General features: G+C 36.3%; 1 protein-coding gene across 1 annotated transcript in view; it reads left to right on the forward strand.

Moving 5' to 3' along the window:
• Positions 1–27,841, forward strand: part of LOC123876519 (phospholipid-transporting ATPase ABCA1) — an 89,768-nt gene that overhangs the window by 34,626 nt on the left and 27,301 nt on the right. The window contains exons 2-31 of the mRNA XM_045922827.1: positions 3,104–3,195; positions 3,930–4,020; positions 4,453–4,582; positions 4,946–5,088; positions 5,563–5,690; positions 6,064–6,243; positions 6,694–6,860; positions 10,698–10,988; positions 11,154–11,406; positions 11,850–12,032; positions 12,283–12,515; positions 12,725–12,938; positions 13,084–13,260; positions 13,497–13,729; positions 14,033–14,178; positions 14,392–14,522; positions 14,858–15,046; positions 15,141–15,352; positions 15,640–15,872; positions 16,563–16,693; positions 17,073–17,261; positions 17,513–18,237; positions 18,771–19,020; positions 19,587–19,769; positions 20,275–20,534; positions 20,943–21,111; positions 24,910–25,114; positions 25,619–25,759; positions 26,455–26,594; positions 27,229–27,456. Of these exons, the coding sequence (XP_045778783.1) occupies positions 3,130–3,195; positions 3,930–4,020; positions 4,453–4,582; positions 4,946–5,088; positions 5,563–5,690; positions 6,064–6,243; positions 6,694–6,860; positions 10,698–10,988; positions 11,154–11,406; positions 11,850–12,032; positions 12,283–12,515; positions 12,725–12,938; positions 13,084–13,260; positions 13,497–13,729; positions 14,033–14,178; positions 14,392–14,522; positions 14,858–15,046; positions 15,141–15,352; positions 15,640–15,872; positions 16,563–16,693; positions 17,073–17,261; positions 17,513–18,237; positions 18,771–19,020; positions 19,587–19,769; positions 20,275–20,534; positions 20,943–21,111; positions 24,910–25,114; positions 25,619–25,759; positions 26,455–26,594; positions 27,229–27,456 (6,021 nt within the window). The 5' untranslated portion in view covers positions 3,104–3,129. The remainder of the gene's footprint in view (positions 1–3,103; positions 3,196–3,929; positions 4,021–4,452; positions 4,583–4,945; positions 5,089–5,562; positions 5,691–6,063; positions 6,244–6,693; positions 6,861–10,697; positions 10,989–11,153; positions 11,407–11,849; positions 12,033–12,282; positions 12,516–12,724; positions 12,939–13,083; positions 13,261–13,496; positions 13,730–14,032; positions 14,179–14,391; positions 14,523–14,857; positions 15,047–15,140; positions 15,353–15,639; positions 15,873–16,562; positions 16,694–17,072; positions 17,262–17,512; positions 18,238–18,770; positions 19,021–19,586; positions 19,770–20,274; positions 20,535–20,942; positions 21,112–24,909; positions 25,115–25,618; positions 25,760–26,454; positions 26,595–27,228; positions 27,457–27,841) is intronic.

Below are 27,841 nucleotides of genomic sequence, written 5' to 3' on the forward strand. Positions count from 1 at the left end.
ATATGTTATGTGTAGGGTTGTCACGAATATTTTTATTTTTACCCGACTACGGTAAAGACAAAACGAAGATTATTATATTAGATGATGCGTGCGACTTCGTAAATTCATATGCCGCATAGATTTAGGTTTTTTAAAAGTTTCATGGGAACTCTATCTTTATCCGACACAAAAAGTAACATATGTCTAACCCGGTCAAAAGGCCTAAGCGGTATAATTCAAAATCGGTTAAGAGGATGCGTCGTGAAAAGCTAGCAGACAGAGAAACACTCTTTCGTATTTAAGTAGAAACAATCGACAACCCTAGCTGTTATAATGTGCCTACTAAGTAAAATATGTTTGGACTTTGGAAATTCCTATACCTAAACTGTCGTTGTTGGTTTTTCGTTTGAAAATTTACATAATTCTATATAATTACTTACTTACTTAAAATACAGTAACACACCTACCTACCTATAAATATTTAATAATATTTATGTAATAAGTTATTGTTATTGTTATATAGGTAACGTTAATTTTTTGCGAGATATGCATTATCTAAGTCCTATTTAAAATGTACTTACTAAGAACTATTTTATAATTTGCATTATAAGCATCAATGTTTTTAAAATACTTCCTACCTATGCGGATATAAACTGAAATAAATAAAATATTATTGAATAAGAATAGGATTTTATTATTATACTTACATTATGCGTCGTACTGGTCTGCAACTTGTAAGCGCCACTTTTTTGCCGATAGGTAGAGTGCTGGTGTGTGCATGGTCGACTCTTTGCCCAAGTTACATTTTGGTATTTATTAATGTTTTTACTGTTATAATTCTTTCTTTACAGTCGTTTTACTCATTGTTGAGAGGCGTGACTCTTTTCCGTTAGTCATTTAATGGGAGGGGATTTTTTGGGATAATAATGCGGTGGGTTCCCAGATCCACTTACAACTCACAAACTTCATAGCCGCTGATCGTTCCTCCCTGTGTTGGGAACAATACGCAGAGAAACTTTCAACTGTTATAAAATAACGAAGGTCTGGCACGCGCTGGCTCTCAGTCCATTAATAATGCCTTCAAATCATAGCTCTAAAGTATACAGTCTCTTCTTGTCACTTCCGGGAATCGAACGAGTGACCGTGGGCTGTCATTTGCTAAGAACAATGTCGTGGTTAACCAAGTGTGAAACTATTAAACAATTTTGAAATTACATATTATTTTTGTTCTAAGATTATAAAGGATTAGGTAGACATTTTACATTCATTATTCATCTTTTTATTTAAAATTCAGATAGGTACTAGTTAGCCCTTGACTGCAATTTCACCTGGTGGTAAATGATGATGCAGTCTAAGATGGAAGCAGGTTAACCTGGAAGGGGTATAGCAGTTTTTATTAAATCTATACCCCTTTGGTTTCTACACGGCATCGTACTTACCTACCGGAACGCTTTATCACTCATTATGGGTAGAGGAAACATTTGTTTGTTGGTTGGTTTGTTTGTAATTAACTCTGAAACCGTGTGAGTGGTGATAACCTTGGTTAAAACGTCGACCTCCTATTAAGGGGTCGGGGGTTCGATCTCGGGCAAGCAGCTCTAACTTTTCGGAGCTATGTCACTTGCTGTACTTATAAAGGTGCCCACGCACTTCAACTGAACTGCAGCTGAACTGCGTGTCGCGTTAGCGCCCCGCACGATATTCTCTCCAGCCGCGACGCGCGTACGTCACAGCCGCGCGGCGCGGCTGGAGAGAATATCGTGCGGGGCGCTGACAAGACGCGCAGTTCAGCTGCAGTTCAGTTGAAGTGCGTGGGCACCGAAGGAAAACGTCGTGAGGAAACCTGCATGCCTGAGACTTCTCCATAATCTTCTCAAAGGTGTGTGAAGTCTGCCAATCCGCACTTGGCCAGCATGATGGAATATTGGCCAAATACTTTTCATTCTGTGAGGAAAAAGGAAAAATAGAAAAACACGTAATTGTTTAAAAATTTCACTTTATTGTTCGGAAATTAGATTCTACCGACTCTTTTCAATAGAAACTGCCTCAATCCAAATTCGAAAATATCATCACTGTATTGTCATGTCATGTAAACTGTGCCTATTATAAAATGTATGGAGTCACCATCTGACGTATGATTATGATTTGCGATCGTACCTACCTACTTAGCGTACTTAGCTTTTTCTAAACGCTGTATGCCATTAACTTACGTAACAGTTAATTATTATAAAAAAATCGGTCAAGTGCGAGTCGGTCTCGCATACGAAGGGTTCCAGACTATCCTACAAAAAATAATATTTTTTTTTTGTGGTGGAAGCCGGACATGCCCACTCGTTCTCACTAATTCAACTATGCCTGCCAGTCAAATTATGATTCTAGGTCAATAGGAAGTACCCTATAGGTTTTCTTTACAGACACTATAGACAAGCGGACAGGCAGACAGACAACAAAGTGACCCTATAAGGGTTCCTTTTTTTCTGGTACAGAACCCTAAAAACGGTGGGTAACCATTATGTAATTAATGAAAGGCGTCACGACCCTCAGTAATGACGTAAAGAACTAGGTACCTATAAAAATGTATTTAGATATTTCCTTGAAGTGTAGGTAAATACACTATCATAAAAATTACAAAAACTAGGTAGGTATAATTTTTACGCGTGTAGGTAAGTATTAAAAGGTCGCTACGTCTTCACATACGTAGAAAACAATTAAATATTTGAACATCTGAACAAATATGTCTTGCAAATTGATTTATTAACTGTTGTCTATTTTATTGACAATGGGGTAGGTATAAAATAACACACTTATTATATTTTATCTATCATTTATTTTTACACTGATTTCCTATCCATGGAAAGTTTATTTACATTTTGATGTGACCAGTGGCCTATAATTGCACAATTCACGATTATGGAACACAAATGGAATTGAATTGAATTTAGAATGTTTTTGAAAACATTTTCGAATTGAATTTCGAATGTTTCTTGGAAATGTTTTCCAAAAAACTCGCGTTTGACCGGTTTTTTATTTGTCTCTGTCATTTGTATGGGATAACGTAACAGAGAGAGCCCTATACTAACTTCTCTACATGGATAGAGTATAATGGCATTAATTTCTGTCGCAGTGATGCCGTGTTGACGCGGCGACAGCATGGCGGCAGGCCGACAGCTGCGGCTGCTGCTGTGGAAGGACTACCTTATACGGAAGAGAAAGCCTGTAAGTATTGTTTTTATCTTTACTCAAACTTTACTATCGTGGTGGCACCAATTATGGACAGGGTTTAAAAGCTGGATCAACTTCGTGGGGCTATATTTTATTTATTTATTGAATCTTGGGGTTGCGAGGTTCAATATAAAGTGTCCAAGTAAAGGGTAAAAGTGTCCATCACTGGTGCGTTGTCCATTACCGGTGCCATCACGGTACCTCATCATGATAAACCCATCCTTGGCTCACTAAGCACAGGTCGCCTCTCAGAATGAGTAGGGTTAAAGCCATAGTCTGCCACGCTGCCCCAGTGCGGATTGGCAGAATTGACACACTTTTGAGAACATTATGGAGAACTCTCAGGTGTGCAAACTCCTCACGATGTTTAACAAGTGATATTTAATAGATTAAAACGCACATAACGAAAAGTTTGAGGTTCCTGCCCAGGATCGAATCCTAGACCTCCCAATAGGAAATGTCTTTATCCTTTAATCAAGCACCAACAGATCAACGGATCAACGCTATTTTTGTATAGATATAGTGAAAGACCTGAAAACTTGAAAACATAGACTAATTTTTATCCCAAAAAAACATAGAGTTTCCGCTGTATTTTTTTTATATCCACGCAGACTAGAGAGTAGGTAGTCTTTGATTGAATAAAACACACAATATTTTAGTATTTACCCAGTTAAATCTGATTTAACCTTACATAATAATATTAATCAATAAACTTATTTTTGTTCCAGATAACCTTGATTGGGGTGCTGTGGGCTGCCGTGGTATTGTCCAGTCTGTACTTAGTTAGGAGTAATGTAGATAATACGTATTACCCAACATGTAAGTATACAGGACCAGTTATCCTATTACTCTTTTTTTATATCCAAAAAAAGTGTGAATAGGTTAGGTAATAGTAAAATTTATAAATAATCCCAACACATGCAAACTGTGGCACCAACTCCTTTCTGTGGAGTTCCCACTAGATTACAATATGGGGTTATTTAAGGGACGGATGGGACGGCGGTTCCTTTGGTGCTGCAAATATTCATGGGTGACGATAATCACTTAACATCAGGTGACCCAGCTCGTTTGCTCGCTATTTTTTTTTTAAATCAACAGAATTCTAGAGTAACCTATGCTTACCAGCAGGTTTGATTGCAGCCAAGCGCTAGTGCATAATTTAAAAATCTATCTACTTCAAAAAAAAACCTGGTAGAAGTTGACTCTATACTCTACAGGTATTTATTATGATCAAAAATGTTTTTTTTGCAGGCCAATTCGCAGCTCGAGCATTACCGAGCGCTGGTGTACTAAATTTTCTTCAATCATTCGTATGCAATGTTAATAATGAGTGCTCCTCGTTAGAGGATTTCGATGAAATACCTTCCTATGAAAAATCTAGGTAAGATTAAATTATGAACAATAGTAATGCTGTTCATCTTGATCCACTATCAAGACCTTAAAAAACAAATGGCTAAAGAATTCCTCTATCGATTAAAAAAATATATTTGCAAATCGGTCCAAAAACCTTAGAGAAAAAAATACAGAAAAAAAACGCATTGAGATTCCTCGTTTTTGGTAGTCTGTTAAAAATCTACATACAATTTTTGCATTTGGGATTTTTAATATGGTTACCTTAACACTCCATGATAAAAGGCGCCCTAAATACGTCCTTAACGACGCCTACGATCTTTATATTATTTATCTTCAACTTATAATTTATAACGTAGATAAGACTATACTTCATCTATCACAAATGTTAAAGGTTCACACAAGTGCAGCGTCAGATCTCTTCCATCATCACCAATGAGACGGTGATCGACACAGCGGCCAATGTGCCGGATGCCCTCAAACTGCTCGCTACTCTGTCAGACATCGCTGACAATCCTCTCTTCTTGAATATCACTAGTGAGTATCATAACTGTCAAAATCTTCTCCTTTATTCTACTCAAAAGTTGATTAAAATTTACAATAAAAGCTATTTAAAACTTTCTTTTATCCTCTCTTTTAAACACCTGTTGGCAAGTCATAAAGTTTTGGTTGATAATTTTGAAAAACATTTTTTCGGATTTGACTTTGGTCTGTTCTCATGAGTGAAAGCCGTTTATTTTTATTTTTTTCTGTTCTGATACAAGTTAGACCTTGACTGCACCTGGTGGTAAGTAATGATGCAGTCTAAGATGGAAGCGAGCTAACATGTGAAAAGTATGGCAGTTTGGCAATCCATGGGCTGTGTCACTACATATCTAATAGTTATTATACGAGTAGCTCCATCAAGCATCAGTCACCTCCTATATCGATGGCCACCACTCATTATCAGGTGAAATCACAAAACAATTAATAGTCATTTTCAAAAGAATTAAGGACAGTTTTTGGTTTCAGAAAATGGATTGCTCGTTAGCGATATATTTAAGAATCCCAAAAGGGTGAAACGGTATTTGACAAAAGAACTTGAGCTGCCTGAAGTTGTTTCAAACAGTATCCTGACAGCTGAAGTTGGTTTTGAAGGGGTAAGTAATTTCGAAAAACATTATTTATTTCGCTGGCTCAGTTACACAAAGAGGATCTTCTCCTCCGAAACTAAAAGCTGTCACTCATGCCTGTCCTTCAGCATTTTGGGCCAATCAGCTCTTCTGATGTCTTGCAGATCTTTCCACGTTTCGTCCCTCGTGCTATACATCCAACAGGGCGTTTTCCTATAAGGCGTCACATGAATGCTCTTAATTTCTCACAGCATGATACTCTCTGTGTCCAAGCCAGGCACAAATTTAATTTCTATTATTATTCGTTCATTACCAGTTTCAATATCTTCTGGTTCTTCTTCTGAATTTTCCGGAAAGTGGTTAAAATACTTCCGACCTAAAATTTATTTATACTTTTCAGATCATGCAGGGGAACTTAGACAGATGTAACGCAGATTCTATAAGTAAAACGATTAAAGTGAAAAATGTAGAACACTTAAATGCTTTCGTAGATAAATTGTGTGCACTTCCAAAGAAAACTGTTCAAAATCTAGTCATGGGCCTCGTATCAGAAGTGGATATAGGAAAATTTGTTACAATGGTACGATGTTTTTTGTTTCTACGAGTATGTTTATCATCAGATGATTGCAAAATATGTGCGTGTAGACTGTGTTATCCTTGTTCTTCATCCTTCGTTTCTATTTATTTTGATTTCTTACTAAAATTTAAAAATAATCATGCTATTGCCAAAACTGAAAATTGTGTTAGCAACAAATGTTTAATGACAATAATAGTCAAAATAATCAAAGGCGAGTAAATTGTGCTTATGATAATGTAAAATCTTTTACGATATAAGGGACGATATAAGGGGTGGACAAGTCTTAGTTACCCGAAGTTAAAAGAGGGGCTTTAGATAAAGAAGCTTTTCTCGCCAAACTTCGTTTCGAAGAAGGCATGCGAAGATGACGGTGAAAATCTTTAAATATATCAGATAAATTTAAAGTAGGTACTAAAGTAAAATAGTAATAATCTTCAGTAAAGCTTTCCATAGATAGGCGATATGTATTACAAGTTGTCTGGTGACGTGAGATTGACAAGACTTGGTGATATGATGGTAGCAGCCCTCCGAATGATGTCAATGGACAGTTTCATGCCTCCAGAGCTGACGGCTATAATTCAGAATCGAGAAGTTGACTTCAGCTATGTGAACTTGACCATGTAAGTACATACCTCTTAAAATAAAACATTGTCATTGAAGAAATAGGCACGTACTTATACCTATTACGGTGACGGTGACGTTCAAATTTTGAATCAAAAATATGAAACGTCTTTTAACTCATTTAAAATAAAAGTATCACGTAATAAATTAGAAAAGTTTTTAAAAAATGAGTTTTGGCCAGAAGGTGTCAAATATCGAGTTTTTCGAGAGCGAAATAATGCTAAGAACGTTTCTACAAATAAATAAATATGAATAATGACAATATAAAATCAACCTTAACTAATATTAAAATGGTCTCATTTAATTGTCGCTCAATTAAGCGCTCTTTGGAACGTGTTCGTTCCTTATGTCAAGAGGCGGACATCATAGCCCTTCAGGAAACGTGGCTCCTCCCACACGATCTTGGCTATATACACCAAATTGATGACAACTTCGATTGCTACGCGAAATCATCAGTCGACACTGCGGCTGGCGTATTGCGGGGGCGACCGTACGGAGGCCTAGCTCTGTTATGGCGAAAATCTGTTTTTCCGCGCGCTTCTATAGTGGAATGCCCTACGGACAGGTTATCAGCGGTACGACTAGAGCTGGGCAATCACCGGCAGTTACTCCTTATTAACGTTTATATGCCGACGGACGCGGAAGAAAATTTGACCGAGTTTACTACCAACCTTGCAAATATAATGGCTATTATTGATGACAACGAAACGGAAGTTGCATTCGCTTTAGGAGATTTCAATGCCCATTGCATCTCCAGGTTTGGTGACGAGCTTACTTTGTTTTGTGCGGAGCATTCCTTAGAGTGTGTGGATTATGAGTTTTTAAGTAAGAACTCGTCCACGTATACATATGTTAGTGATGCGTGTGGCGTGACGCGGTGGCTCGACCATTGCATAGGGACAAGTGCCGCGCGAAGAACGGTCACAGCAGTGACCGTAGACTGTGACGTGGGGTGGTCGGACCACCTTCCACTGATAGTTACATGCAACTTTGACATAGTTGTAAGTAAAATTATTAGTGAAAATAGAAGCTCAGTAAACAAAGTTAGATGGGGTCAACGTAACCCTCATCAGATTAATATGTACAATAAATATTGCTGTGATAATTTAAAAAATGTTGTTTTTTCTAGTCAATGTTTAAACTGTGATAATTTTACTTGCACTGATCACTTATTTTTAATAGACAGTTATTATGATAAAATTGTAAATATTTTAAGAAGAGCTGCTATCTTAAGTTTCGATTCGCACTCCGATGCTAATAGGAAACGGAAACATGTGGTGGGTTGGAACTACCACGTTAGTCAAAGTCACAAAATAGCTCGACTATATTACTCATGTTGGTTGGAAAATGGCAGGCCGACAACCGGTCCAGTCTACAATGATATGGTAACTAGTCGTAGGAATTTCAAAAGTAAACTTAAGTGGTGTCAGAACAATGAAGACCAGATTAGAATGAACATTTTAGCTGCACATAGGAATGATAAAAACTTTCCAAAGTTCTGGCAAGCAACAAAGAGACTACAAAGTAAACCCCGGTTGCCACATAGTGTTGAAAATATAGTCGAACAGAGTGGAATTTCCGAATTATTTGCTAGTCATTTTAAGGTGCAACCACTTTATGTCGAAGGAGTGGAGCATAGCACGGATGACATTTTCCCGTCGGACCCGCTGACTGAGACCCTACAATTCTCACCTAAGGATATTGTTGACGTGATAAGAAAAATGACACGTGGGAAGTCTCCAGGTCACGATGGATTAAGTATTGAACATATGCTCTATGCTAGTGAGGACATTAGTCGAGTTCTGTGTACGCTTTTCAATTTATGTATCAAGTTTAATTACTTACCCAAGAATCTTATGAAGACCGTGGTGGTTCCAATCCCCAAAAACAAAACTGGAGATTTGTCGAAATTGAACAATTATAGGCCCATATCACTGGGTACTATAATTGGTAAAATATTTGAAAGACTTTTACATCCGTTTCTTAAAAATGTTAGTATCAACGATGCGCAATTTGGTTTTCGTGCCGGTGTCTCAACTGATTCTGCTATTTTCAGTCTGAAAAATACTATCAAATACTATACTAACAGAGACACTAGTGTATATGCCTGTTTTTTGGACCTAAGCCGAGCTTTTGACCTAGTAAACTATAATTTGCTATGGTCGAAACTCAATAAGCATAAAGTGCCATCTAATGTTATAAATCTTTTGAGATATTGGTACGAAAATCAAAGCAACAAGGTAAAATGGGGCGATACACTTTCTAACGATTATAGGTTAGAATGCGGCGTACGCCAAGGTGGATTGACATCGCCGGACCTTTTCAACATTTATGTGAACGACCTGATAGAGGAGCTGAGAAGCACCAAAATCGGTTGTCATGTCGGCGGAGTTTGTATTAACAATTTAAGTTACGCTGATGATATGGTGCTACTCAGTCCCTCTATCAAGGGGCTACGGAAGCTGTTAGGTATTTGTGAAAAATACGCTTTAAGTCATGGACTTAAATATAACGTTTCCAAAACGGAGATGATGGTATTTAGGTGTGGAAAGGGTCCGGACATTGTCCCTCCAGTGTATATGAATGGTGTGGAAATTCGGAGGGTGGCGACATTCAAGTATCTCGGTCACATCCTGACGGAGAACCTCAGTGACGATAAAGATATCGAGCGTGAGAGGAGGGCGCTTGCCGTAAGATGCAACATGATCGCGCGTAGATTTTTCCGCTGCAATGAACAAGTAAAGAACACTCTTTTCAGAGCATTTTGTCAAAACCTTTACACTTGCCAGCTATGGTTTAACTACACAAGACGCTCGTATAGTGCCATCAGGGTGCAGTACAATGATGCCTACCGCATCCTGATGAAACTACCGCGATTTTGTAGTGCATCGAACATGTTCGCATCGGCAAAAATGCCAGACTTCTTCGCGATTATACGTTCCCGAATAGCTTCCTTTTTGGAGCGATTAAGTCACTCAAATAATGAGATTCTACGGACGATGTATGAGCACTTGGATGTCGCCATTTTCCGATATTGGTTGACGCAGCATCGCAGTGCGAATCGAAAATAAAGATATAAATATAAGATGGTATACATTATTGTACCTACTTATTTTTGTCTTTATTTTATTTAGATCTAAGCTTTTATATATTTTATATACGACTTTTATAATTTTGTAATAATATGGGTACATTTTTACCTGAAATAAAGAATTATTATTATTATTATTATTATTATTACTCATAGCTAATTTTCTTGTACAATTACCTACATTAGTAGCATCATGCATGTTTTAAGCATAATCGCAATATCACTATGCATCGATCATGAATGTGGAAATCATATAAATAACTAGATGGTACCTGCAACTTCATCCACGTGGATTTAGGTTTTTGAAAATCCCGTAGGAAATTTTTGATTTTCCGGGATAAAAAGTTGCCTGTGTTAATTTCCGGGATGGAAGCTTACCTCAAATCGCTTCTTCTTCTTCTTCTTCTCTCTGGGCTGGTTTCCGCACTTAAACGTTTCCGTCTGTTGTGCGTGCGTTGCCCCTCCCCGCCGAAGTCTCAAATCGCTTAAGCAGATGCATCTTTAAGAATCCTGTGGGAACTCTTTGATTTTCCAGGATAAAAAGTAGCCTATGTTCTTCCCCAGGATGTAAGCTAACAACGTACCAAATTTCATCAACATCGGTTGAACTGTTGGCCCGTGAAAAGTTAGCAGACAAACAGACAGAAAGATACACTAACTTTATTTATGATAGTTATTAGTATGGATATATTTTTAAAGAAATATGAGGTCAGATGAATCAATGAAACTTTAATTTTTATTACAGGATAAGAAAAGTTATTAATTTGTTTCAACCTACTTTTGGAGACACAGAGTCATTTAAGACGATAAAGGAGGTTGTAGATACAGCAGTGATAGGTGTAGAGTATTTACAAAAGTTCCTCACAAAACAAGATATTAATTCTGTAGAAGAAGTGACTGATTTAGCCTTATCCAATGTCGGTGATAAGTTTGGAATAAGCGCAGGATTTAATAAGGCTTCCCAATTTATGGACAGTATTACAAATTCACTGGCAGAAATAGGTGCAAACAGTACAATGCTAAGCATATTTAACGCGTAAGTGTTATGAAATATTTAAAGAGTTTTTAAGGGTCACTGGTAAAGATTACTTAAGCGTTGTCTCGTCCACGTTTTTTTTTTAATTTTTCTTCTTTTTTAATGTTTATTACAAAAAAAATCATTTCTTATTTTCATATTTTTTGTTTTTGACTTCTTTTACAGTTTCTCTGGGGTGACAAATTTCTTTTTAAAATTCGTGCCAAAGAATCAAAAACATGATGTATTATTTTATTCTACTCTATTGGCGAAACTTATCGAAGGCGCTCAAAAGGTCATCAACATTAACATGCATTTAGAACAGTTGGCCTATGATGTCTCCCTGCGTAACCCCCAAGGTGTTAAAATATTATTAGCTCTGCCACCTGATGTGGTTTCCAAGGGTTTAGAAGCCTTAGCAAATGCGGAAAGGATACAGGTATTGAAACTTTATGGTATTGATGATTAAAAGTAGCAGCATACTTTTTAAACACGACTAAATTCTACCCGTGTCACGTCGAATCAAATCCTCATATTTTCTATCACATAAAACATACGATGCTCTTTTTCACATAGAGAGCATCATATCAGTTTAAGGGGTGTGTTTGCGCCTTAAGTTATACGACCATCGCGAGAGTGCACCTACCATCTGTTACCACACAATATGGTTCTCGCTTTTCTCACCTAGCGGAATGGAAGTTGACCCACAATGCGCTTGCTGTACGTGGTTTCCACTCCAGAACACATCTGCTGCATCGGCTATTAGTTCTGCGAAGTCGTGGCCTGCCCATACCAGCTAGTTATTTGTTGACATAATAGTGACTCCTTGATTAGTGACACTTAATTCTAAACTATTAATTAATAACTTTATTTTTCCCATAGATAATGACTTCCAAACTAAACGACGTAAATCAGATGTTCTGTGACACAAACCGAATCAAGAATTTCTTTCTAGTATCCCAAGACGAGGCATCTAGTTTAAAATCTCAGTTTTGCACGGAAGCGTGGAGAAGCTATGTCTACGATTTCGTATCAAGTTTTGGTATATACGATGTGAAAGATAATGTAAGTTAATCAATTTAATAGTTTGCATCATGAAAGTAGAAACAGTGTCGGTCATTTCGTAGGTACGCGTTATGCGAGGTAGAGAAAGGTATGCAAGTGTAGTTAGTCACTTACTCTATGCGATAGATAGTTGATGTTGCTGTCAACATTGACCATCGCCCTGTTTTAATTTTCATGGAGAGAATAAATATAAAAAACGATTTAGCTCATACCTATAAATGAATCATGACACCATCAAAATTATTTTCAGATAAACAGTATGGCATCACTATTTGTGCTTGAGACTCTAGGTAGAGACACCAGTAGTCAACTTTACACTATCGACAAGGATTTTGAAATTCTGAGAAACTTGACTGAAGATATAGAAAAAATTATACTGCAAGAAAAACCAGATATAGATTGGACAAAAGCCTTTAATGTCTCTGAAGAATCGGAGGTTTTGAAAGCTTTTAAAAAGAAATCACACTTGGGTAAACATATACTGTGAGTTTTTTAACACTTAACTTTTAAGGAAGGAAGTATCACTAATTAGTTTAATATTAAAGAACCAGTATAGACATTAAAAATACGTTATTAATGACAATAACGAAAATGTGTTTGAAATTATCAAAAATATATACAACTTATCATTCCATGTTACTAAAATAATGAGATTAGTAAGAGTGTAAGTTATAAAAAGTTTTTGTTTGCAGGATAACAGTACACGGTGCTTTAGCTAAAGAAGTAGTCAGCCAAAATCCACTACTGGAGTATAAAATATCACCATTTTTAAAAGACACCCTAATAATAGTGAATGCTATCAATGGACAGCTCGATGTTGCTCCTACCGATTTACAAAGAAAAGCCAAAGAAATGTATCCAAAAATCATCAAAATGATTTTAAGCACAGCACTAGATGAAGAAAAGGTATTTAACGGAAATAAATTTAACATTAATCTTTTAGGAAAAAAAATATTTACTTAAAATATTTTACAAAAAATATCGTAAGTTTGTAAACGACTTTGTACTTATAAATCAATTTTTAATTCACTAAGCTTTTAAAATATTCCAGATGTATAAAACACTATCAACACCATGCAAGGACATATTATGCAACGGCCCTGAAATAGCGTCTATTTATTTAAATTATCCTCCAGAAGACGATGAGACAGGTCTTTTTACAACGTTATGTAATATAACTATTGCTATAGAAAAAGGATTGGAAAAAGACTCAATCATCGGAAAAGCTGTACGTAAACGAAAAAGTTCTCACATCAACATAATATTTATATTATAATAAAAGTACAACAATAAATAAATGCAAAATGTAACTTTGTGTAACTTTAAATTAATAAAAGAATTAATATTTAACAGAAATAAGTAATAAGCTTCAATGCTTCCTAATAAAACAATAATATCAATTTAGGAAATGTGATTACTTTCAAAGATTGAATTTCATAAAAACTAAAGTACTTAAATTTTTAGGTTAGACATGTAAAAGATTCAAAACACAATATCTTAGAAGAAATCAACTGGACAGGTCTGATAACTGGTCTAAACAATCTCTACAAAAAACTTGACAATGACTACACGTATCTGTTTGAGTACGAAACCTTTAATATGAATGCAAAGGAACAGAAAGAAGTAGCTGAAATGATTAAGGAAGTAAAAGTATTCTGGTTCGACTTGAAGAATTTAAACAGACTGTTGCACATAAGGTTTGTTTTTGGCTTCGTTCACCTTTTTTTTTTTGTTGCTTATATCATTGGTCATGTTTGTAACAAAAAGTAATCTAAATGATTGCTGAGAGAGAGAGTGGGAGTAAGGCCAAATTGTGAAAAAGTCTTTTAAAGGCTTTAAGTTAAAAAATAAAATTATTAATACTGTGCAATATGACCTTACCCATTTTGTCTTTTGCTTTGGATGACTACTTTTTACTTATCCAATAATGATCTTAGCGAAGAAAATCCTAATAAATACTATTTATCGATTACCTAATGATCAATTAATTTTAATTCTAGTATCAAGTTTGGACTACGTTTCTTGGATATATTGGACCACGGAATCTTTGATATAAACAGCGAGGGATGGTTTAAAGTGAAATATAGCTTCTACGTCGCTAACGGGCCTTTGACCGTCGTAGATGATTTGATTCAGCTAATTGGTGGTAAGATATTTCTTCCTTCATCGATTATTTTACAATTTATTTATCAAAGAAAAGGATGAGTTCGCGAATATTAGAATGATCGACTTTCTTTTCCTTCCCTTTCCATTTTTCCCTCTTCCTTGTTTGTACTACTAAAATCTTAAAAACTTAAAGCTAAACAATTTTTAAACTAAATACAATTACTAGTAGTTAATGTAAAGTATCCTATTTTAGGTATTACAAGAAATACAACAACTGCATCATCAGTGCCTCCAACTACCGCGACTGCTTTAAGAAATTTGCTTCCTAACATACCATATTTTCTTAAGGACTCAGTGGATGTGATATTTGCTGATAATACAGATGTAAGTACTTAGATTTTGTGTCATATAAAGTCATGCATTTTTCAGTGTTGTCTTCACTTATTTTTTATTTTCTTTATAAGTATCTATTAGTATCTATTAGAATTCTTCTGACAAATGAAAAGATACATGAACAAGACCTCGAATAACCTTGAATGCCTGTGCGCCTGTTTTCATCTACAGTATTCTTTTTTGATTCACTATTTATGTGATAAACTTGATCTATAGGACCATAACATATCTATAGCAACGTCTGCGTAAATTTTACAGCTTCGCGTGCTTCTTAAATCATGTGTCAATTTTTTAATTTTAATTTTTCCTTTTCTCTTTATTCTCAGATTGTCCCGATAATCTCTTTAATGAACGCCGATCCATCTTGGCCTTGTTCTGGTAGTCTCACTCAGTTCTTGCAACTTAGTGAGGAATCACAGATTGCTCTCAAATCTCTCGAGACCATAATGTGCCTCGATTCAGACCTTCAACAAGAATGGATTGATTATTTGGCAATAAGAAATGCTACAGTTTTTGTAAGTAATATTTCCACCTAAGTCTCTGTTTTGTCGTCGCTTTTACTTTAAAGCAATAGTACTGAGCAGATTGAAATCAAAAATTTATTTTCAGAAAACCCAATCATGGAATACCACAGTGTATCCTGATAGCATATTTCTGAAATTCTCTGCAACCTTCGATTCTCTAATAAAGGACTTGGATACGATAAAAGAGATTTTCCAAAGTACGTTCGATAATAGAACTGATGGGCATGTGACACTGGTATCAGCTCTACAATACTCTATAAATGCTTTCGATAATCCTGAAAAAGATGAAATTTTAAGGTAAGTTTGCCAATTTTACAAAAATGTTTTTTAGATATACAAAAAAATAAACATAAATATACCTTCATGCATTGTAAATGAGTGAATTAGAAAATTATTCTTATGAACAATTGTGACCAGATGTTCCTGGTCGCAATTTGTAACCAAATGATCCCAAATTAATTGCGCTTACCGTTAACAGAGGAGCATGATCATTTACGTAATTTTACGAAACGTACGCACTTCTTGCACGTGTAAAATATTAAATAACAAGAATATTCTCATTTCTCAAGGTATTTTTCTTTCAGAAAATTCTTGTCTAAAGTGGATTCAGTACTAAACGCAGTCAACACATCATCAATTCAAGATAATGTTCCTTTGAACATGCTCTGGAAGGACTACCTCAATTGCAGTTCTGGATATATCGACGATGACTGCAGGACTCTCAGTAGAGCTACCTGGAAGCATACTTTGATGTATATTTCTACCACATTTGGGAATATCACTGAAGATCTGTACACTTACTTCAAAGAGAGTAATGGTGAGATTTTATATATAATTGTAATTATTTTATATATAATTGTAATTAAGATACGGCTAATATTCATATTATTATTTATCAATGTATGCCTGATTGTTTGAGGTTAGTTACCACCCTACCAGAAAAAACGTGCCATACTAATTGTCAAATTAGACCGATTATCATAGACTGCATCGTCATTTACCGTCGTACTTCCTACTTACATCCCCTTAGGTAACGTAGCTAAATAGCTAACCTGTCATTAATAAAAAACAACAAAAACCAGTTTTGAATACGCAGCGAAGAGGTCCTCTTTTTGAAATTCAGTTAAAATTGATTATAGGATTGTAAAAGTTTCTATTCTACTTAAAATTCTGATAGTGTTAGTCACGATAAAATGGACATAACTTTGTCGTGACCACGATTCATGCAATTGAAACAGCCCAGTTGTCAAATACCATTCGAAACATGGGCAATATTCAAAAAACAAACGATCTGGGAAAAGTATTAATTTCTGTTTTATATTATTTTTATTTTGTTTATTAGACACACATAACAAAATTTATGACATTAATAACAATAACAAATTAATAAGTAATACAAGTCATAAAAAAATTGTTTTTTGTTATTTAGCAAATTAATTTGTTGTTTTACTTTTGATCACAATTTCGGAAGCATTTTTTGTTTGTAACCTCTTTAATATTGTTTCAGAACCAAATTCAACAGTTTTGGAAGCGCTAGGTTTCACTAGAGACACCGGGCTTTACATGCTGTATGATAAGATGCCGGAGTTTATTGCAGTTCTAGTTAATTCTTATATGGACCTAGGATTCATGAAACGGGTAATTAAAAAAAAAAAAAAAAGAACTGAATACTGGAGCATAATTTATCATATTTCCTTAGTTCGCTTAAAAGATACACAAAACGCAGAAACCTTCTACGAGAAAGGCGTAAGGGACGTGATTTGCCTGACGGTTTAGACCGTCTGAGTTAGGTTTTTCACTTGTATCATGATTTCATTGTTAATTTGCGGTAACAAAGTCGTACGTATATGAGCCTCGTCTAGTGCGCCTACGAATTTCAGCGAAAGGCGCGCACTAAAAGGCGAAATTTGTTTACCGTTTAAGTAAACTAAAGTATAACTGCGTGTTAATCGCCATTATTACTTGACTGCGGCGAAGCCCAAAGGAGTTAATCTTTGATTTTTAACATTTTTTACAGGTTCAACGCGCATCGCAAACCCATTTCTGGGACTGTGCCGAAGTATTCCAGGCACTGAACCCTGGTCCTGACAGCCCAATCGACGCCGCCATGCTTGCTCATGTACAAACATTCGTCTGTCCATCATTTCTGCATTGGATTTCTATGCCTAGAGGGGATAACAAACTTATTGATATATTTACTAAGCCCGTAAGTCTTTCCATACATTTTTTGCTTCAAATTTTGCTGTGTTTATATTTTATCTATAGATCATAACTAATTCACTTTATCATCATCACCATCATCGTCATCACTGACGTCCACTGCTGGACTCTTTGTCGAGACTTCCACATGCCACTTCTTCCATGTCATCCGTCCATTTAGTGGACTATTCACTTTATAAATTAAAGAAAAAAATAAAAGCCAAACTCTTAATATGAAAACCAAAATCTTTATTGCAGCAATATTTCTTTTTCACAATGGAAGTATCGAATTTAACCAGCACCTATGAAAAATTCTACACAACAGGAACTAACCTTGCTGCTCTATTAGATAGTTTATCCAACAAAAGCATGGAAAACGAAATAAAACTAGACACGTTGATAGAAAAGCTGAAACGTGCAGTAGATATTATTGTATCCTATGAAATTAATGACACAGAACCTTCATATAGAGCTTTCAATGAAGTGAATAAGAAAAAGTTTGCAGTTTCCATTTATTTTACTAGAGTTGTTGCAATTATCAATAAACTAGTCACAGCTCTTGATAATTTAAAAATAACTGATCTCATTAATAATGTCCCTGAGGAAGAAGTAAAAAATTTGGAGTCGGAACTGGCAATAATTCAGAAAATATTCATAAGAAGACCATCAGAAGCGATTGCATTACATTTCGATATTATTACAGATGTGTTATGGACTAACATTGATGATTACAAAATAAGTAATGCACTAACAGATTTTTGTAATCGGCTTAAAAGTAAAGACAATTCAAAAAATATTCTCGTTGAATCAGATAGAGTTAAGGCTCAGATATGTGCCAAGAATTACGAGCTAATATACGGTGCCATACAAAATATTTTAAATAATGATTTTGAAACTGCGAGAGGAAGCTTAATAAATGTTGTAAATACAATCGGAAACGTATCTGAAGATGCTTCTGATATATTTGCATTTCTCAATAAAAGGTAACCGTTTAATATTACTTCTACCAAAAACGATTGCATTAAACTTAGAATTATTTCATCTAAACATCATCAACCCCTGCATTAAGACCTGTACCTACTTGATTATTGGAACTTTCACAAAAACTGCTATTTATAGTCAATGGTGCGAGAGTGTTTACAAATTGAAAATATTGCATGTATCGCATGTACGAGTGATAAAGGAATTATTATCAAATCCCTCAATAATTTATTTTTAAATGCTCATTTTAATTTTTTTTAAATAAATTAAAAAAAAATATATTTTTTTAAATTAAACCACAAATTCGGTTTTCAGTACTGTACTGTACTTGTGCTATAAGACCTACCTACCTACCAAATTTCATGATTCTAGGTCAACGGGAACACCCTATAGGTTTCTTGACAGACACGACGGACGGACGGACGGACAGACAGACAACAAAGTGATGCTATAAGGGTTCCCTTTTTCCTTTTGAGGTACGGAACCCTAATAATATAGATTTTTAACGGATTTTGCTTACTGTGCGTCTTTTTAGGAATCAACTAGTAGACGCCCTCAAAACATCTGTGAAATACGCCTACGATCTTGGAATCCCAATTTACCTTAAATACCTTCAAAGTAACTTGCAACACTATAACATATTGATCAGCTTCCTATCGAGTGGTGATTGGTGGAAAGAACTGAGAGAACTGTATAATGGTCCTAATACTAACATTTTCTTCGATACTCTTGAGAAGGGATTTGATATTACAGAGGATATATTTACGCATTTGGATAGAATACATGTGAGTATCTATAAAATATTGACATCAAATAAAAAACAGAAGCAACAGAGCTATATACAGCATCATTTCAATTTGGTGTTTTTTAATCCCTCGTTTGAAGACCTTCTGGTATTTACAGCAATATCTATCAAAAATGCTATATCTACGAAATCTATGATTATGGTTCCATTGAGCGTCTCCAGATAGCTCATTTTATCTAGTCTTAGGAAGTATTGATAACTCAATACCTCCCGAGTGGTCCCTTTTAGTAGATACAGCCACTACATTGTCACCCAAATCAAACGTGTCTGTAGAATTTCAACTCAATCCGAGAATCGTAAGTAGCCGAAAAATCTGTTACCAGTTTCGATGAAATGACATCATACAAATGGTTAGTGGTATCAAACTAATATTATAAAGGTGAAGATGATTAATATCCTGAATTAGCACACAGGCTACTTTTTATCTCGGAAAATCAAAGAGTTCCCACGGGGTTTCAAAAAACCTAAATACACGCGGACGAAATCGCGGGCATCAGCTAGTCAGTCAATAGTAATGTAATTATGTGTCATTACGTGTTTTCTCAGCTAGTGCGGCTGATCCGAGACACAAACACCAACAGCACAGAAACATTCTGCCAGCCAAACATCACTATATCAGACTACGTGCCTGACAGCACTGGTTTGCTGACGACCATGCATCGGCAGATATGCGATACCGAGCCTGCTGTGCTTTATAGAGAACTACCGCCAATGCTCTTCGCTTCCCAGGTAAAAGCAGAAACCCATTACTACTTTGAGTTATGTTGTTAATGCTAACTCTTCCGATAGATATCCGCTGCTGAACGAAGGTATCTCGCAAGGATCTCCGGATCTCCATGAACGCGGTCCAGCTGCCTCCAGCTACTTGCTTGAGATCGTCCATTAACCTAGTAGGCGCTCTTGCAACACTGCACAGTGCACATCTTAGTGCATAGTTGCCATCAAGCAAATGTATCTGTACGATATGTGTATAAACCAATTTCCATATTTTACCATTAAAGTATTTAAAGAAACAAAGAAAGCCTAACCACACTTTAATTTTTAATAGAAATTCGCTGACATTTTTTCGTAACACCTTACTCCTTTGATATGTAACCCAAGTTTGCAACAAAGAATTTGAATTGATTATGAATTCCTTTAACTACTAAAACTAGATTTGTGGCAGATTTCTAATCAGATGTGTCAACTATATTAACTATATTTTTAAGTAAGTTACCATTAAAACATGTTTCAGGGCTACGCCCATGGTTTAGATATGTCCAAAGAAGTTGACTATGACGCTTTATACAAAGACCTTGCAAACACTGAAGCTAGACTTGAAGACATTAAAAATGGTCCAAAAACACCACAAAGACCAGCATGGGTGACTAAAGAAAGACTAGAAAGGTTTAGAGAAGTGGCAGTAGATATATTGTCGAAGGAATCATTGATAAAGATATCGTTTGGTGTTCTGAGCAATGTTGTTGACGCTGGCACCTTGTACCTTAATAACAGGTAAGATTTTTTAATTTAAATACTATATTAGATTTCCTACATTTTTAAGGTCGGGTTCGATATATTATTCATCGTAGATTAATCTATCCTCCAGCGTTTATCGTCTTTTGCTTATACACAGATCTTTTGGACAGCAAGCTACCATATACCTTGCACCTTTCTCATTCGTCACCTTTTTAGGGTCAGGCGGACTAGCGGTCGTCCCACACTGCGCTTGCTTCAGCTTGTTAAACGTCTTAACTATGTTGATTACTTTACCCTCTTATTTTATGGATGTTGGAACTGATTTTTTTTTTTAATAAAACTCACTTGTTAAGTTCAATGGTTTTGTTCAATGATTTGAAGAAACTAACATGAATTTTTCAATTCATGTTAGTTTCTTCAAATCAGCATTATATTTTCTTTTAGCCAATGCACCCTCTGCTCCGAATTCACAAGTTGGTTCAAGCAGATCAACCTACAGTTATACAAGAAGCAAGAATACGATAATCTGTTGTGCAACATCGATCATCTGTCGTTAGAGGAAACGTATGGCACTCTCAAGAACGACTTCCATTGGGACATGGCTGTTAGTGAGGTATGTGCTAAGACAAACATGTTTAAAAGTGATACCGAATTATTTCTCAGGACACATTCGAGAAGATTTTATCTACTTTTAGACCTGCCGATTTATTTATATACTTCGGATTTTTATGAATTAAATATTAAAGCATAATTGAGGAGGTTCCTGCGGTAGTGGGGTGATGCATGAAGGTGATAGTTGTCGCATGACGAATGTCACATGTCGTGATGACGAATCACTGAGCTCTCGCGTCACGTCATCACACCCCTCCCACACCGCTCCCCTATCACAGGAGTCTTCTCATTTATGCGCTAGATTTATGATTCTTCTTCTTCTTTCTCTTGTCCGTGGCCCGTTTCATGTGTCCTGGGTTATAATATACTTTACAACTATAATATAATATAATAATTATTAATAATATACAATATAATATAATATACAACTTTTAACGTATAATATGTTATGTCATGTAATAGTTTTACAAACATTAAACGGCCAAGCCGTACTTTTTTTACCAAGATATAGGGTTTGTAGAATCAGAGCTTGTAAGTAGAGTGATTTGTTATTTATTGTTATAAATGTGATATAGTCAAGAACATTTAAGAGCTATATTACTTTGGACTTGGGATAGGTCCCATGGCCAGCACAAATCTAAGCTCAGCTTAGGGGCTTGGCTCTACTAGAGATCTCATAACTTTTTAACAGTGAAAACATTATGAACTTGTGAGTCTTGGCTAACTTTTTACATGAAATGTTTTTGGTGGGATTTCATTTCTTTTTGGCAGGTGCCCTAAATTTTTTTTGGATCTATTTCTTGTAGGTACATCATTTTCATGGCCCACTCTCTATCGTTACCTCTTTTTTTTAAAGCTTTTATTCAACTTGCAATGTACTCGTATGTAAGTATGTTTGTTCGGGTGGAATCTTGCAACTCAATTTTGAAGCAGATATACCAAATTTCAGTCTTTTAGGACTTCAGGAAACACAGATACTTGGTACGTTTGATAAATCTGCCACGGACATCTTATCCTGTAAACTTTAGTATTCTAGCAACAGATTTTACAGATATGCATCTCATATACGAGGGGATGAAGGGGGACCCGATTTCTTAATTTATCTGTTGTTCATAATTCTTGAAATCCCTACTTAATGCCAAATATCAGTCTTCTAGGACTTCAGAAAGTATTTTAGAATTTGTGACTACAGGTTTTGAATGTCGATAAATCTGAAACTATAAAAGCTAGACAATTGATACTCAGTACGTTTAATGAATCTGCCAAGGACATCTTATCCTGAAAATATCAGCATTCTAGCGGTAGAGTCGTAGAGAGGGGAAATTTCCAATTTCTTAATTTTCCTGTAGTTTGTATGCAATTTCTAGTCTACTTACCAAATTTCAGTCTTCTAGGACTTCGGGAAGTGCCCTAGAATTACAGACTAGAAGTTTGACTGTCAATAAATCTGAAACTATAAAAGCTAGACAATTGATACTCAATGCGTTTAATGAATCTGCCAAGGACATCTTATCCTGAAAATATCAGCATTCTAGCGACAGAATTTACAGATTTGCTTTTCTCATAAGAGGCGTAGAGGGGGGGAAATTCCAATTTCTCAATTTTCCTGTAGTTTGTATGCAATTTCTAGTCTACATACCAAATTTCAGTCTTCTAGGACTTCGGGAAGTGCCCTAGAATTACAGACTAGAAGTTTGACTGTCAATAAATCTGAAACTATAAAAGCTAGACAATTGATACTCAATGCGTTTAATCAATCTGCCAAGGACATCTTATCCTGAAAATATCAGCATTCTAGCAACAGAATTTACAGATTTGCTTTTCTCATAAGAGGCGTAGAGGGGGGGAATTTCCAAAGTCTTTATTTTCCTGTAGTTTGTATGCAATTTCTAGTCTACATACCAAATTTCAGTCTTCTAGGACTTCGGGAAGTGCCCTAGAATTACAGACTAGAAGTTTGACTGTCAATAAATCTGAAACTATAAAAGCTAGACAATTGATACTCAATGCGTTTAATCAATCTGCCAAGGACATCTTATCCTGAAAATATCAGCATTCTAGCGACAGAATTTACAGATTTGCTTTTCTCATAAGAGGCGTAGAGGGGGGGAAATTCCAATTTCTCAATTTTCCTGTAGTTTGTATGCCATTTCTAGTCTACATACCAAATTTCAGCTTTCTAGGACTTCGGGAAGTACCCTAGAATTACAGACTATGAATTGTGATGATCATCAGTGAGGGACGAAAACGGCGTATTTTAGGTATCAATAAATCTGTAACCATAAAAGCTAGATATTTGATACTTAGTATATTTGGTAAATTTGCTGAGGACACCTTATACTGAAAATTTCAGCTTTCTAGCGTCATCCAGACCGAAGTTATGACGGGTCGAAAATACGGCGAAACACTTCGAGAAAAAGGTACGTAGCGCCCCGGCCGCCGTTTGGCTCGTCTTGGCGGGGGCACTGCCGTGCCCCCTGATCATGAAATTTGGCAGATTGGTAGTCTTATAGCACAAGTAAAGAAATAAATCCGAAAACAGTGAATTTGTGGTTACATCCTAAAAAAATAATTAAAATGTGTTTCAATTTTTAAAGTAAGACTAGCTGATGCCCGCAGCTTCGCCCGCGTGGATTGGTCAGATTCCCTGCAGCATCAGGATTGAGGAGTTGGACTCCAAATTTTTTATGAAACAATGTCGCAAAGTTCCTCTATCGATTAAAAAAGAAATGACGCAAATCGGTTCAGAAATCTCGGAGATTTCGGTGTACATAGGTAGAAAAACACAACTCCCTTTTTGAAAGTCGGTTAAAAAAGTAGCCTATGTTACGCCCTGGTCAATCCTCTACTTGTCTGTGAAAATCCCGTCAAAATCGGTTCAGCCGTTCCCAAGATTAGCCTTTTCAAACAGACAGACAGACAGACAGACAGACAGACAGACAAAAATTTTAAAAACGTGTGATTTAGTGTTGGTATCGTTCAAATAACCATATGAGCTTAATATGAGGTAGTTATTTCGAAATTACAGACAGACACTCCAATTTTATTTATTAGTATATATATAGATAACTATACCAAGTGGGATGTTATATGAGAGAGCTTTACCTGTACATTTTAAAACAGATTTTTATTTATTTTTATGCATAATAGTTTTTGATTTATCGTGCAAAATGTTGGAAAAAATACCCGAGTACGGAACCCTCAGTGCGCGAGTCTGACTCGCACTTGGCCGGTTTTTTATATAATGACACTTATATCCCCGATATGTGTGTCTACAAAAATTATTGCTCGATACTGTCAATTCTAGTGTGCAAAGAACAAAATCTTGTTTAAGCTCTCCGGATGCCTAATTGTTACGCGCGTGATTAGATTGCAGTCAGCGCCATCTAGTCGGCAATTAGTTTAACACATGAAATATTAAATCCTTCGACTTAAACCTGTTTTTAGCTTTCCCTGTCCGAAGTGTACTGGACCCTACTACTAAGCCTAAGATTCCTTGTTCTTCTTAGGCTGAGATCTATGAAGCGCACTTTAACTTTGCTCAGACTTAAGACACTGTTAAAACGAGATAGCGTTATATGGCTGGCATAAATCGGTCTCGTTTTAACTGAAACTTAAGTCTAAGCAAAGTCAAAGTGCGCTCTATAGATTTCAACCTTAGACTTAACGCTATCCCCTTAGGTTCGGTCTGTTTCCCAGCATAGGTACTCTTGCCCACTTTGCCCTTTCTTGGGCATCCTGCGCTGACAAGGTCTATTTTGTAGGCTAAAAGCTTTTTTCCAAAATTTATTCTTTACAGATAAAATCTATCCTCTTGACAAAATTGTTCGCGGCTTCAAACTTGACGCAAGAAGCAGGAGACACGGTTTTATCCGGATTTGGACAAATGGCTTCCCTCCTGCCATCACTGCAAGATAAGCTTGGCAACGTTTCTGAGAGCTTGGCCAATGAGCCACTTTTGTTGAACTTGAGGAACAGCTCGTCATTTGGGGACATGTTGACTTGTAAGTTCTCATTTTTCAGAAACACACTTCTTCTCTTCGTATCTTCATGTCAATTTCAGGTGAAGCGGTTGGCTAATTTGAGAAATAATTTCTAATCCATACTAATATTATAAATGCGAAAGTGTGTCTGTCTGTCTGTCTGCTACCTTTTCACGGCCCAACAGTTTAACCGATTCTGACGAAATTTGGTACAGAGTTAGCTTATATCCCGGAGACGGACATAGGCTTTATCCCGGTAAATCAAACAGTTCGCACGGGATCTTTAAAAACCTAAATTCACGCGGACGAAGTCGTGGGCATCCTCTAGTTCCGAATAATTCTTAAACCGAGTCTGGAGAGAAGCATAAGACATAACTCTGCCATAGTTCGTTATGCTTTTTCTGTACTGCTATTTTTTGTAAGTATTTTTCACTACAGTAAAACTATACTTACTTAAACATTTTTTTATCAAAAGTAAAGTTTTTCACTTATTTATGAGAATGAAAAAGGGTAATGTTGTTGCAGCATCAAGTTTCATGGCGGACGCTGGTAACATGCTGTGCGGCAAGCCGTTCTACTCGAACTTAAACCGCCTCTACAAGACTGTCATCAAGCAAGAGGACTTGTCTTCGGGGCCTGATCAAGCGCAGCTGGATGCGTTGCCTAGTATGTATTATACGTTTTTATTGTTACATTTCTCAACACTGTTAGTTTTTTTTATTAAACGCGAATAACCGTTTATGAAACCCTTAAAACCCTTAATCACGTTGGGCAGCCAGTGTGGCAGGGTGGGTTGTGAGTAAAGAAAAGAGTCGGGTGAGATAACGAGTATAATCACTAAAAACACATAGGGCACAGAAAAACGCGGTAAAACCCGAAGGCATGACACACACACGTATACATCCGTTCGCCTAGCGGTCTCGACTGGGGTTTCATCACCCGATACGCTCGAGCGCATATCAGGGCCCCTCCTGCCCCGCGCCCTGCTACCGCTGACACCCGCGCTAGGCTATTACATGTACCTACGAGTCCTACAACCCAGAAAAATATAGTTATAGTTAGAACAAAAGTCCCACAGATTCTTCTAAAATAAAATAGCGAGCAAACGAACAGGTAGGTCACCTGATGTTAAGTGATTACCGTCGCCCATGAACATTTGCCTAGTGGAAACACCGCAGATGGGAGTTGATTCCACAGTTTGCATGTGCGTGGAAAAAAAGGATCTGGCACAATGGGCCACGAAAAAAATAAAAGAAGAAACAAAGCTCAAGTTTCTATCAAGTGAAAGAAGTCAAATTATTTGATAATAATCATCAGATGTTCAAAAAAAGACTCCTTTTAACCTCTCATTATTTTTGCAGCTGATTTCTGCCGATCATTATACAAGGATATCATCAGCATAGAGGGAGGCAAAATAGTGTGGAGCTTCGTCAAGCCACTGATTGTGGGGAAGATCCTCTACACGCCTCCCAATGTGGCTGTGCAGAAAATTATAGAAAAGGTAAGCTTATATGTAAAATGATTACATATATAAACAAGTGTAAATTAAAAATTTATAACACCCCCGACAAGTGAAGGTTACAGTAACTAGAAAAGATCTGATAACTTTCATCTCCCGAACCGATTTTCTTGGATTATAGCTAAGAACACTCTCGAACAAGCCAACTTTCAAACAAAAAAAACTAAATTAAAATCGGTTCATTAGTTTAGGAGCTACGATGCCACAGACAGATACACAAGTCAAACTTATTACACTCCTCTTTTTGGGTCAGGGTTACTAAAATAGACTTTTAAAAAGTAAAAATCTGCACAATTTTTGTTTTACTTTATTAATTTTTTTTTCTTCTATATCTCTCCTTCTTCTTTCTTGGCTGGTTTCCGCACTTAAACTTTTCCGTCTATTTTGCGCGCATTGCCTCTCCTCGCCGGAGATTTTACTCAAGCTAGAATGGCAATAGCTAGAAATGCTGTTTCTATGCTTTATCGTTTGGCTTGGAAAAATCAGAAGGAAAAACGCGAGCCGATAACGCGTTTGGAATTCCCTTTTGATTCCAATGTAACACATGTTGCTCCTGGCTTTAGAAAATAAGATAATTATGTCCTATAGATTAATTGGCTCTTTTGTACACTTCCAGGCAAATTCTACCTTCGCTCCCATGGTGAAGCTCGCGAACCTCGTCCACTCTTTCGCCAATTCGTTTTCCTCTGTGGACAGACTAGTCGAGCATCGGGAAGGTCTCTCCGCACTGCAGAATCTTATCGCAGCACCACAGTATAGTGCGATACGGAAAACTTTGTTAGGAGACGTGGAGGTTCCGAGTGTAGATATTAATGGAGTTTTCGATGAATTTGGAGACACTGAGGTAAGGGTTGATAAAGTATTAGAGTCAAATTATTGACATCAGTGGTGCAGACCTAAAAGACCTCAAACAAATTTTGTAAGAGAGCCGAAAATTGCTAACGCAGTTAAAATTTAGTAGCCATGCTTTCTGGTCAAGTGTGGACCCAAATTAGCCCAAAATATAATATAATTCTCGGGATGCAAGTTATCCCTGTACAAAATTTCGTTGAAATTGGGTACCTAAGCGGATAAGCTGTGAAAAGCTAGCAGAGAGACAGACACACTGTCGCATTTATAATATTAGTAGTATGGAAGTATGGAAATGAATTTTAGACTTGATTAGATTGTTCAAAATCAGTTTGAGATGGCAATTTATTGCTCATTCAAAATTTAAAAAGAAAACTTCC

The sequence above is a fragment of the Maniola jurtina genome, chromosome 21 (genome assembly GCF_905333055.1).
Source record: "Maniola jurtina chromosome 21, ilManJurt1.1, whole genome shotgun sequence".
Taxonomy (NCBI): Eukaryota; Metazoa; Arthropoda; class Insecta; order Lepidoptera; family Nymphalidae; genus Maniola; species Maniola jurtina.